The sequence below is a fragment of the Scyliorhinus canicula genome, chromosome 11 (assembly GCF_902713615.1).
Source record: "Scyliorhinus canicula chromosome 11, sScyCan1.1, whole genome shotgun sequence".
In the NCBI taxonomy this organism is placed as follows: Eukaryota; Metazoa; Chordata; class Chondrichthyes; order Carcharhiniformes; family Scyliorhinidae; genus Scyliorhinus; species Scyliorhinus canicula.
Window position 1 is genome coordinate 79,160,552 of NC_052156.1, and position 13,635 is coordinate 79,174,186.

General features: G+C 49.3%; 1 protein-coding gene across 1 annotated transcript in view; it reads left to right on the plus strand.

Moving 5' to 3' along the window:
* Window positions 1–13,372, plus strand: part of lmcd1 (LIM and cysteine-rich domains 1) — an 86,269-nt gene extending 72,897 nt beyond the window's left edge. The window contains exons 5-6 of the mRNA XM_038810762.1: window positions 7,000–7,215; window positions 12,953–13,372. Coding sequence (XP_038666690.1) covers window positions 7,000–7,215; window positions 12,953–13,114 — 378 coding nt within the window. The 3' untranslated portion in view covers window positions 13,115–13,372. The remainder of the gene's footprint in view (window positions 1–6,999; window positions 7,216–12,952) is intronic.
* The last annotated feature ends 263 nt before the right edge of the window (window positions 13,373–13,635 follow it).

A 13,635-nucleotide genomic window follows, 5' to 3' on the forward strand; every position in this document is an offset into this window, starting at 1 on the left:
GTGCTTCCAGTCATGCCTCTGGTGCTGTTTAGCTCAGGGTTAAATCGCTGGCTTTGAAAGCAGACCAAGCAGGCCAGCAGCACCATAACGGCCTCCCCGAACAGACGCCGGAATGTGGCGACTAGAGGCTTTTCACTGTAACTTCATTTGAAGCCTACTCGTGACAATAAGTGATTTTCATTTCATTTTCATTTTTCATTTCATTTCAAAATCCCGTGCTCTGCTTAGGCGATCCCATGTACTAGATCAGAAGATCGCCCCTTGAAGGGGCTAGCCAACAAAGTAATTTTTTTTTTTGGTGTACAAGACACCATTTGTCCCTCATCCAACACCATCAAAAGCACGGTAGCGGGGCAGCACGATGGCGCAGTGGTTAGCACTGCTTCCTCACGGCGCCGAGGTCCCAGGTTCGATCCCGGCCCTGGGTCACTGTCCGTGTGGATTTTGCACATTTTTCCTGTTTTTGAATGGGTTTCAGCCGCACAACCCAAAGATGTGCAGTGGTAGGTGGATTGGCCACGATAAATTGCCCCTTAATTGGAAAATGATTAATTGGGTACGCGACATTTATTTTTTAAAAAGCACAGTAGTATAGTGGTTAGCACTGTTGCCTCACAGCGTCAGGGTCCCAGGATCGATTCCTGGTTTGGGTCACTGTCTGGGCGGAGTCTGCACGTTCTCCCTGTGTCTGCGTGGGTTTCCTCCGCGTGCTCCGGTTTCTTCCCACAAGTCCCAAAGTCGTGCTTTAAGGTGAATTGGATATTCTGATTTCTCCCAAACAGACACGGGAGTGTGGCGACTAGGGTATTTTCACAGTAACTTCATTGCGGTGTTAATGTAAGCCTACTTATGACAATAATAAAGATCATTTTTAAAAATTAACCGGTCATTTTCATGTTGCTGTTTATGGGATCCTGCTCTGTAGAAATTAATTTGCCAGTGTAACAAGTTACTGAACTTCAAAGTAATTAATTTATATGAGCTGATGTGTTAATGACCCCAGAGGAGGGAAGGCCTATGGTCAATAATTCTTTCTAAATTCTTGTCGGTCAACATTTTAATGAACTGCAAACCATTATGTTTTCCTGTGCTTCTTAGTAACAATCGTGAATTTTGGTTATCGGGGGTAAACATTGGAATTGGGGGAAGACACTGGCAATAGGGAGGGAGTAGTACAGCGGGGTAAGTTTAGGATTGGTCAAGTAAAGAGCTGACATGTTGCTGGAAGTATCATGCTGGATAGCCCATGATGCTGGAAGTATCATGACTGGGAATCTGTTCAATGTTCTCCCTGCACCATCACAGCAATGGGCAGTGATTTGATTTGATTTGATTTATTATTGTCACATGTATTAGTATACAGTGAAAATTATTGTTTCTTTCATGCTGTACAAACATTGCATACTGTACATAGGGAAGGAAGGAGAGACTGCAGAATATAATGTTACAGTTATAGCAAGGTGTAGAGAAAGATCAACTTAATACAAGGCAGGTCCATTCAAAAGTCTGATGACAGTAGGGAAGAAGCTGTTCTTGAGTCGGTTGGTACGTGACCTCAAACTTTGGCATCTTTTTCCTGACAGAAGAAGGTGGAAGAGAGTATGTCCGGGGTGCGTGGGGTCCTTAATTATGCTGGCTGCCTTTCTGAGGCAACAGGAATTATAGATAGAGTCAATGGATGGGAGGCTGGTTTGCGTGATGGACTGGGCTACATTCACGACCTTTTGTAGTTTCCTGCGGTCTTGGGCAGAGCTGGCTCCATTCTAAGCTGTGATACAACCAGAAAGAATGCTTTCTATGGTGCATCTGTAGAAGTTGGTGAGGGTCGTAGCTGACATGACAAATTTACTTAGACTTCTGAGAAAGTAGAGTCGTTGGTGGGCTTTCCTAACAATATGTCGGCATGGGGGGACCAGGACAGGCTGTCGGCGATCTGTACACCTAAAAACTTGAAGCTCTCGACCCTTTCTACTTCGTTCCCATTGATGTAGACAGGAGCATGTTCTCCACTACGCTTCCTGAAGTCGATGATAATCTCCTTCGTTTTGTTGACATTGAGGGAGAGATTATTGTCATTGCACTAATTCACCAGATTCTCTATCTCATTCCTGTACTCTGTCTCATCATTGTTTGAAATCCGACCAACTACGGTGGTGTCATCAGCAAATTTGAAAATCGAGTTGGAGAGGAATTTGGTCCCACAGTCATAGGTGTATAGGGGGCTGAGGACACAGCCTTGTGGGGCACCGGTGTTGAGGATGATCGTGGAGGAGGTGTTGTTTCCTACCTTTACTGATTGTGGCCTGTGGGTTGGAAAGTTCAGGATCCATTCGCAGAGGGAGGAGCCAAGGCCAAGGCCACGAAGTTTGGAGATGAGTTTCGTAGGAATGATGGTGTTGAAGACTGAGCTGTAGTCAATAAATAGGAGTCTGACATAGGTGTCTTTGTTATCTAGGTGTTCCAGGGTAGAGTGCAGGGCCATGGGTGTGATGGGATCCCTGTACTTTAATCACGTGGCGTGCTGCTGGTTTCTATTGTGTCCAAGAAGGCTGATATGATTGTTGTTTTCTACTGCCTCTGAGACCATTCTCCAGGGTCTGCAAAACATCAGGGCCAGGCATTGTTAAGGCGGGTAAATTGGCTCCTCTTTGGTCATCATAGAATCACTATAGTGCAGAAGGAGGCCCTTCAGCCCACTGAGTCTCATTGCACCAACCCTCTGAAAGAGCATCCTCCCTAGCCCTGTAACCCAGAAAACCCACTCAACCTTTTGGACACTAAGGGCCATTTTAGCATGGCCAATCCGCCTAACCTGCATATCTTTGGACTGTGGGAGGAAACCAGAGCACCAGGAGGAACACCACGCAGAGAATGCGCAAACTCCATATCGACAGTCACTGAATGCTGGAACTGAACCCGGCTCCCTGGCGCTGTGAGGTAGCAGTGCTAACCACTGTGCTGTCCCCATGTCCTGCTGGTGAAGGAAATGCTGACACTTGATTTTCATCTGAAGATCTTCTCGCTGAAAACCTTCTGGTTTTGATGCTTGCGCCAGTACATTCGTTGAGAAGTAAATATTATTGTCACATCATAAGAGCATTTGATGCCTCTGTCTCGCTGATCTTGTTCAATAGGTGCGAACTGGCACCAATTTCTGACATGAATGTTTTTTTTAAACCGTACAACCTGCGCAAGAGAGGGCAGATAGAAAATTGAAACGAGCTGTCTTGATAGATTAATGAGCTCGATAATGCCAAAGGTCTTTTTCTTTGCAGGCAAGGGGGTGGGGTGGGGGTGGGGAAGATGCATTTACAAGACTCGAGTCAAATATCTTTGCCATTTCCTGACAGGTTTATTGCTACTTTAAAGCATTAACACAGCTCTGAGCACAAATTAGACACTGAGGCATTGAACCATCCATCAACGATAGCATCTAAGGGGTAGCAAAGGAAATGTAGATGAATGATATGGAATGCAGATGAGGAATAACGCCTTGGAAGTAATATTTACATATGGGTAGAAACAGCTCTCTCACAAAAGGGTTGTATTTGCTGCAAGTTATTTACATAACATTGGCAGTTGAAGAGATTGTGGGATTTTGTTTTTTCTCCACTCCCGCCGCCACCCCCCCCCCCCCCCCCCCCCTCCCCCCACCACCACCCTCTTGCCACTGACACAACCTTTCAGTGCAAAGATTTTTGTTTCTGGGTTGGAGCCGTTGCAACACAACAGCAGCAAGTGAAGATGTAACCTGTTCGAAGGCCCAGTTGCTTCTGTTTTCTTTCGGCCATCTTGTTTAGTCTTTTCCTTCCTCTCACTGAGTCAGTAAACCTGTCTAAGCCTGCAGCGAGGGTTGACGGTCTCCTTGCCCTATGAGTGGAAGAGCCTGGAATTTTCCCTGTGCTCAATAACAAAGAGAAATTAAACTATTTATTCAACTCTCCGCTATTCAGCTCCCCCCTTTTTTCCTCCTTGCCTCCCCCCCCCCCCCCCCCCCGCCCCCTCCTCCGCCCCCTCTCTTCCTCCCTCTTTCTATCTCGGACCAGTGGCCCTTTGAATCCTAGCAGCAAGCAGCATGGGAACTGACAAATAGGCAGCTCGAAGGCACCTGAAAGTCAATATAACTCACAAAATAAAGTTTTAGCCACAGAAATGTATCCGATTTCAATTGATGATGATTACACCAGAAGTGCGGAAGGAAGTCCAGGCATTTTAACTCCTGAGTAATTACTTAGTTATGTGCAGTTGAGCAAAAGATAAAATATATAAAAGAAGTATAGATTTTTAAGAAAAAATTGTTTGCAGACTTTGTTTTATCTGTCTGGATTGTGACGAACCATGCACCATTTTCACTTTGGTGGGTGTGACTGCTAATCAGCCCAAGTTCTATACCTTCAGTTGTAAATCAATTGAATTAAGTCTCAACTCATTTATTTGTGAAGGTGGCACATGTTATATTTCCACCACTGGCAGCATGATGATATTCCTTGAATTTTCCTCCAAGAGAACCAGATATGAAGTGTTGACAAAGAATATACAAATAAGAAGATTGAATCAAAACTATTTTATTTTACACTGCTACACTAAAATGAAGTTCGCACACTCTACTGAGTTACAGATAATAAACTCATGGTACTGAATCTGTAGTACAGCATTCAATCATTCTATTTAACTATTAAACTACACTATGACTTGACCTTGTGCTATATTTCTCTATTCAACTTTCACTCTGCACTCTTCATGTTCTCTTCAGCTTCTCCCAGAATTCCTAGAGATGTTGTCTTATATACGTGAATTAGTAATGCATTGATGTACCATCAATTGGACGCGAGGCACGATGAAGGTCCAAACTTAGGCTTTCATCAGATAGATGTTAGCCCAGTGGTCGACTACAGAGAAAGGCCGACCGCCGGGAACTCTGGGTACTTATACCCCGCCTCGGTGGCGGGGTCTACTTGCCTCTCGACCAATTGGTGAGCAGTCACATGACTAGTCCCAGCCAATCAGACGAGAGGCACATGACCAACCAGAGCCAATGGGAAACCAGTGCTCTGCACCAATGGCAGTGCTCCCATTCATACCACCACACGCCCTCTGGTGTTTGATTTACACAGAGATGCAGATATTAACCCTTTACTGTACTGGCATTATACATATAATTACAGTGCGCTTCCCTGATGTATTGTACCCGGAAATGTCCAAACGACTGATTGTGGGAGGAAACCAGAGAACCCGGAGGAAATCCACTCAGACATGGGGAGAAGGTGCAGACTCTGCATAGACAGTGACCCAAGCCAGGAATTGAACCCAGGTCCCTGGCACTGTGAAGCAACAATGCTAACCACAGTTCTACCATGCCGCCCTGAGGACTGGGCTCAGTTTGCCCAGCAGGGTTGTGCAGGCATATTGATAATGACATGTACAGAGCATTCACAACCAACAGGGAAGTTCACATTTGGTAGTGTGCAGTTGTCTAGTTGTTTCTGCGGGTGCTATGGAATTCACTCTGCAAAGTAAATGGTGGATTCCACAGTAAGGTCAGCCTGGAGAAGCAGGAGTAGCTCAATGTTAGACAAAAATCACAGTGGAACGTATTTCCTATTATTTGAATTTGTGAACCTTGTCCCAGTATTCACAATTCATAGAATCATAGAATCCCTTCAGTGCAGAAGGGGGCCATCACGTCTGCACCAACCCTTTGAATGAGCACCGTAGCTCGGCAGAATTCCCACTCCCTATTCCCATAACCCCATCTAGGGACAATTTAGCATGGCCAATCCACCTAACTTGCACATCTTTGGACTGCGGCAGGCAACTGGAGCACCCGGAGAAAACTCACGCAGACACATGGAGCACATGCAAACGCCACATAGACAGTCACCCAAAGCTGGAATGGAACCCGGGCCCTGGAGCTGTGAGGCAGCAGTGCTAACCACTATGCCACTGTGCCGCCCTTTAGGTTCTTTAGGTTTGGTTGGCTGGTTGGTTTGGTTTATTGTCACATGTACCGAGGTACAGTGAAAAGTATTTTTTTGCAAGCAGCTCAACAGATCATTAAGTACATGAAAATAAAATAAAATGAAAAGAAAATACATAATAGGGCAATACATGGTACACAATGTAACTACATAAACACCGGCATGCATACAGATCAATGCGTCTGAAGTTCATTTTTAATTTGCAAATGACCATTCTGTGCATAGGGTATTGTGACTTCTGTCATAATATACACACAACTATATGATGGTGCACAGACAGACACTGACTGACACACTGAATGACCAATCATTACACAGAACACAGCAGCCAATCACCAGACAGGACACGGCCACTATAAAGCCAAAGGGCACTAGTTTTCCCACTCTCTTGGGATGCAGCCTCTGAGACAGCCAGAGCCCATGCGCAGCAACACGAAGATCCACCATGTGCCAGCAGGATAGTCTGGTCAGGTTAGCCTCAGGTCTCCAGTCACCTCAGCATAGTGTAAACCCACAGTTCAAGTATGTTTAACAGTTCATAGTTCAATAAAATAGAGTTGCATTTCTACAAGTGTTGGAAGCCTGTCTCTCTCACTGCTATGGTAAACGCAGTCTTCGCAGACCCAGCATACCCAACACATCAACTTCTGGACTGATTCTGTGCTTGTTCTGGTGAGCTGGAACTCGCTATGATTACGGTGAATAGTGCGCTGGGTGAAAACTAAAATGTGTATGTGACAAGTGAACTGCTGTTGTCAGGTGTAGCACATCCTTTTGGAAAACAGCCCACTGGTGGTCTGCTTCAGATGCATGTTCCAGCATCACCTGAAAGAACTCGCACGTCATTCCATTTTTCTCATTGATATCAGGACTTATTAATTTCCAGGCGTCGTTTCAGTAGGTTTGGGAGGAGGGGAGCTCCTCACCTGGTTGCGCAAAAGTCGCACTGATAGAAATGTTTATTTGAGGTATTTTTTGCCCACACGACTCAAGATCTGGGTTTCTCTCTCTCTTGTTTCAGCATTGCGAGCTTTGCAAGCAAGCGGTCAGCACTGAGAGCCCTGTGGTGTACGGAGAGCGAGCTGGCTACGACCGACTTTGGCACCCAGCGTGCTTTTTGTGCACCAGGTGCAGAGAGCCCCTGGTGGACCTCATCTACTTCTGGAAGAGTGGGAAACTCCTATGCGGTCGCCATTACTGTGAGAGTGAAAAGTCACGCTGTATTGCCTGCGATGAGGTGGGTTATTGGGCCTGTCAGTTATCATAGAATCATAGAATTTACAGTGCAGAAGGAGGCCATTCAGCCCATCGAGTCTGCACCGGCCCTTGGAAAGAGCACCCCACTTAAGCCCACACGTCTACCCTATCCCTGTAACTCAGTAACCCAAAAATAAAATTTAGTATCATGTAAGCCTATAGCATGTTGCAACATGTATGCGCATCACTATCCTATTCGCCCAACCTAAGAAAAGATTGGGTCACATAACATGTTAACTCATTTGGATGTCGAGCTTCAAATTAAATTGCACAGGTGGACTTGTGTCACTGCTGTAGGTACACCATTTTGGTTAAGTCCTAATAGAGTAGGTACAACCTCTTGTGAGCTTCATTCCTCTCCTCTATACCTTTCCCCATTAGTCGCTGGTGAGATCTGATGTCTGTGGTGTTTTTCACAGGTCACACTCAATGCTGCAGAAAACCTGTAGTAGTGGGGGTCGCCTTCTGCGAGGACCAGAAGACCCCACTGGCGGGAAGCCAGAAGATCCCACCCATGGTGACGTCTGGAAAATTGGGATCTTCTCGGAGAATGTGCGCTGAAGCACTGCAGTGGCATTAGCTTAGAAAGGCCTCTTAAAGCCAGGGGTTCCGCATACAATGTGGGAAGCACGTACTGTGCGGGAGATTTCAGGGAGGCTTTGGAGGCCTTATCAGCTGACGGGAGGACCAGTGAGAAACCCCTATTGCCTCCTCTGGCAAGGCCAGTATTAAATGCCTCTCAGGCACTTTAAGCGGCCAGCGGTGGGTTTTCCCCAGGGAAAATGGACTCCGAGAGCAGAAATCCCACCTACTGAGATCTGTTGGCCAGTTATAGGCCGGCAGCTCTTTTGAATGGCAGCATCACTGGGGAGGCAATGGCTGCTGGAATAACACTTAGTGGAGGCCCGGGATTGCTAAGCAACTGAGGCCACTGGTAAGTAATGGAGGGAAGGATATGGCTGGGTGGGGCTTGCAGGGGGATGGGGTGTAGGGGGTTGATGCACCATCAATTGGACATGAGACGAAGATGAGATCCAAACAAAAGGCTTTAATGCACAAGATGTGTGCCCGGCAGCAGACGTACAGAAGAATGGCCGACTGCCGGGAAGCACGGGTTCTTATATCCCGCCTTGTAGGCGGAGCTACCTGCCTCTCAGCCAATCGGCTGAGAGGCACATGACTTACCCGGGCCAATGGGCAGCGAGTCCTCTGCACCAATAGCAGCTCACTTCTAAGGCACCGTAATACCCCTCGTTACACTACCACATTCACTTGTTGAAAAAGAAACGGGGGGGGGGGGTGTCCCGTGAATACGTGAAACTGGTAGTATGACTAGAGATGTGTAGGCCGTACCGTTGCATCGATGGCTCCCCACTGACCCGTAACTTATGTGCAAAAAGGAAAAACTACAACTATGTACAGTGTGCACAATTGGGGGGGGGGGGGGGGGGGGGGGGGAATTGGGGTTACAGGTAAAGAACAAAAGCAAATCACAAGAGTCCATCCGCAGGCAGAAGTCCACCCGTAGGTCACATCGATTCAATCAGTCGAGTGGGCGCCTTCGATGTCCTGCTTGACCTGCGCAGCGGTGCCGGCGACGTCAGAGCGGTGGTCGTCCGTGACTCCGGGAGCGACGATCTTGTTTCTGTGTCCTTACCTCTAGTCGGAGCTAGAGGGGGCCAGGCCGGGGGAGGGAGGTCACTGTCCGCTGAGCCGCGGGTGCGTCGGTGCTGGGGGCAGTGGGGGGGGGGGGGGGGTGGGCTGGTGTTGGGGGGTGTGGCCGAGATCCGGCGGGTGCCAGGTCCCGGAGGGAGACCGTGTCCTGTCGGCCATCGGGATACTCCACATACGCGTATTGCGGATTCGCGTGGAGTAGCTGGACTCTTTCGACCAACGGGTCCGACTTGTGCACCCGCACGTGTTTCCGGAGCAGAATGGGACCCGGGGGTAGCCAGCCAGGTTCGGAGCGGGGTCCCTGAGGAAGACTTCCTGGGAAAAACAAGAAGATGTTCGTGAGGCGTTTGGTTAGTGGCGGTACTGAGAAGTGACCGGATTGAGTGGAGGGCGTCTGGGAGGACCTCCTGCCAGCGGGAGACTGGGAGATTTCTAGACCGTAGGGCCAGCAGGACGGTCTTCCAGACCGTACCGTTCTCCCTCTTGACCTGTCCGTTACCCCGGGGGTTATAACTGGTCGTCCTGCTGGAGGCGATGCCCCTGCTGAGCAGGAATTGACGCAGCTAGTCACTCATAAATGAGGACCCCCAATCGCTATGAATGTATGCGGGGTAACCAAACAGGGAGAAGATGGTGTGTAGGGCTTTGATAATGGTGGTTGTGGTCATGTCGGGGCAGGGGATGGCGAAAGGGAAACGGGAGTTATCATCAATCACGTTGAGGAAGTACGTGTTGCGGTTGTTGGAGGGGAGGGGACATTTGAAGTCCATGCTGAGGCGTTTGAAGGGGCGGGAAGCCTTTATCAGATGCGCTCGTTCAGGGCGGTAGAAGTGTGGCTTGCACTCCGCGCAGATGTGGCAGTCCCTGGTCACTGTCCTGACCTCCTCGATGGAGTAGGGCAGGTTGCGGGTCTTTATGAAATGGAAAAAGCGGGTGACCCCCGGGTGGCAGAGGTCTGCGTGGAGGGTTCGGATGCGGTCCACTTGTGCGCTGGCACAGGTGCCGCGGGACAGGGCATCGAGAGGCTCATTTAGCTTCCCAGGACGATACAAGGTGTCGTAGTTGTACGTGGACAACTTAATCCTCCACCGCAAGATCTTATCGTTCTTTATCTTGCCCCTCTGTGCATTATCAAACATGAAAACTACTGACCGTTGGTCTGTGAGGAGGGTAAACCTCCTGCCGGCCAGATAGTGCCTCCAATGTCGCACAGCTTCTACTATGGCCTGTGCTTCCTTCTCGACCGAGGAATGGCGGATTTCGGAAGCGTGGAGGGTACGGGAGAAGAAGGCCACGGGTCTGCCCACTTGATTGAGGGTGGCCGCCAGAGCAACATCAGACGCGTCGCTTTCGACTTGAAAGGGGAGGGACACGTGGATAGCGCACATCTTGGCCTTTGCAATGGTGACATTGTCGAGATACGGGAAGGTTGCCCGTAAACCGTGTTGGTCAACCATTCGGTCCATCTCCCTTTGGAAGACCGAGACCCCGTTTGTGACACCGAAAGTAACCCTTAAAAAGTGGTAGAGTCGCCCATCCGCTTTGAACGCAGTGTACGTTCGGTCACTCGCGCGGATGGGGAGCTGATGGTAGGTGGACTTAAGGTCGGAGATACATGGGAGAGGATACGCCTCCAGTTGCGTAAACCTGTTGATGGTCGGACTGTAGTCTATGACCATCCGTTTTTCTCCCCGGTCTTAACCACCAGCACGTGTGCTCGCCAGGGGCTGTTGCTAGCCTCGATAACCCCTTCCTTCAGAACCCTTTGGACTTCGGACCTGATGAAGGTCCGGTTCTGGGCACTGTACCGTCTGCTCCTGGTGGTGAAGGGTTTGCAATCCGGGGTGAGGTTTGCAAAGAAGGACGGGGGATCGACCTTGAGGGACGCGAGGCTGCAGACAGTAAGGGGGGGCACAGGGCCGCCGAATTTGAATGTTGAACTCTGGAGGTTGCACTGGAAATCTAACCCCAGAGGTGGGGAAGGACGAAGAGCTTATAGTTTTTAAACTCCCTCCCCTGGACCGTGAGGTCCGCTATACAGCACCCTGTGATCCGGACCGAGTGAGAACCTGAGGCCAGAGCGATTCTTTGTTTTACCGGGTAAACAGGAAGTGCGCAGCATCTTACCGTGGCGGGGTGGACAAAACTTTCCATGCTCCTGGAGTCCAACAGGCAGCTCATCTCGTGGCCATTGAGAAGGATCTTCGTGGTCGCCGTGGAAAGCGTGCGGGGCCGTGACTGGTCCAATGTTACTGAGGCGAGTCGTGCAGGAACTCCGAGTCGTCATCCGGCAGCGAATGGTCACTTGCGGGGTCCTCGGTGCCGATCCAAGATGCCGGCGCCCCTCAGCCGCACGTGGTGGAGGGTGAACAAAATGGCAGCACCCGGGGGTCACACGTGGAGTCGGGGGCACAAAATGGCGGCGCCCGGGATCACTCGTGGCGGTGGGGATCGGGGGCAGCGAGGGCCGCGCGGGGCACATGAGGAGCGCGGGGGGAACCGCGGTCACTGCTCGGGACTTCAGTGACCGCCTTTGACTGGCAAACGGCCGCAAAATGGCCCTTTTTGCCGCAGCTTTTACAGGTTGCGGTGCGGGCCGGGCAGCGCTGGCGGGGGTGCTTGGCCTGGCTGCAAACGTAGCAGCGGGGCCCCGTGGGTTTATCGGGGCGCCCTGCGGCGCAGGCCTGAGAGAGTTCCGAGTCTGCGGTGAGGGGGGTCACGTTCCATGCTGCCCAGGGGGCCGCCGCACGGTCGGGAGCGTACGCGCGGGCGTTGCGGTTAGCGATATCGAGAGAGGAGGCGAGGGCCCGTGCCTCAGCGAGGCTTAAAGTTTCCTTCTCTAAGAGTCTCTGGCGGATCTGGGTAGATTGAATACCCACAACAAAAGCGTCTCTAATTAAAAGTTCGATGCGCTCGGCCACAGAAACTTGTGGGCAGGCGCAGTTTCTCCCCAGAACAAGGCGGGTCTGGTAGAATTCATCTCAAGACTCACCAGGGATTTGCTGTCTCGTGGCCAGCAAGTGCCGAGCGTAGACCTGGTTCACCGGCCGGATGAAATGTCCCTTAAGCAAGTCCATAGCTGCGTCATAGTCTGTCGTGTCCTCTATGAGCGTGAACACGGCGGTGCCCAAGCACGAGTGGAGGATATGCAGTTTTTGTTCCCTCGTCCGGCGGTTTTCGGCTGTGCTCAAGTAACTATTGAAACACGCCAGCCAGTGTTTAAATGCAGCTGTTGCATTTGTTGCGTGTGGGCTGAGTCTAAGGCACTCCAGCTTGATACGAAGCTCCACCTTTTAAAACTTGTGCATTAAATTGATGCACCATCAATTGGACACGAGACGAAGATGAGATCCAAACAAAAGGCTTTAATGCACAAGATGTGTGCCCGGCAGCAGACGTACAGAAGAATGGCCGACTGCCGGGAAGCACGGGTTCTTATATCCCGCCTTGTAGGCGGAGCTACCTACCTCTCAGCCAATAGGCTGAGAGGCACATGACTTACCCGGGCCAATGGGCAGCGAGTCCGCTGCACCAATAGCAGCTAACTTCTAAGGTACCGTAATACCCCTAGTCATACTACCACAGGGGTCAATATCAAGGGCAGGGTTTAACTCACAGCAAGTTCCCCTCCCCCTCCAAAATACACCATGGAGGGGTATATACTCCCCTATATGAGCAGAGGTTTCATCCAAGGTTAAAGAGATATCATGTACCACATCTATGTGGAATGGGATGAGGTAGTAGCTATGTTTATGGGTACAGTTTTTGACTTTATGTACTGTTAGGTGGTCGTGAAGGGAGGTGTTTCACTGAGTCAGCATTATATATGACTCCGAGTCAGAAGATCATGAACTCAAGTCCTGTTCATTGGATTTGTAACCCAGCACATCAGCAGAGTGCTGATGGAGTCTTTTATTATTGAATGTACTGCACCGAGCTTAGATTCGCACTCCAGTCTCTGGAGTGGGGCTGACGGGGAAATGAATGAGAGCTGCTTTGAGGAAATAAAATCCTGTGTTGAACGTGATTTATTTTCATTTCAGTTAATTTTCTCAGAAGACTACATAGAAAGCAAGGGACTGACATGGCACAAGAAACATTTCTGCTGCGTGGAATGTGAGCAGCCACTGCTGGGGAAGTCCTTTGAGCTGGAACAGACCAAGCTGCTGTGCACATCCTGTTACAAAAGCATCAAGAAAATGTGAAGGCCTTTCATTGGAACAAGGATCGTGTTGTGCTTTTCATACGCAGTACACATTAAAGCTAAGGAAGTTTAGTCAGCTAAAGCATAGGATGTAGATCTAACTATGATACAGGAACCAATTTCTATGTGCTAAGTAGTTCCACAGAGTGGGCATTCTTTAAAAACCCTTCCAGATTGTTCTGTAAGACAGCGATGATGCTTGTGTTATTCGTTCATTATATTGTAATGCCCCTCTGAATGAAACACTTTGTAATTGGTAGAACTGGCCCGTGTTTTGTACAAAGTGCTCAATCACCTTTTTTGTAAAACACTTCCCACCTCATCAGCTCCATAAGAAATACTTCTATATTTTATAGTTGTAGATGTAGGTTTATACATGTAGAGATGACGATATCTGGCTGTAGTTAACTGCTGGGTAGATGACATAAAACATTGAAGACATGTTTGTATGGCTTAAACATGCAGTGTGTGTGTGTGTGTGTGCTGATGCCCAGAAATCCTGTTAAACTGATTGCTCACTGG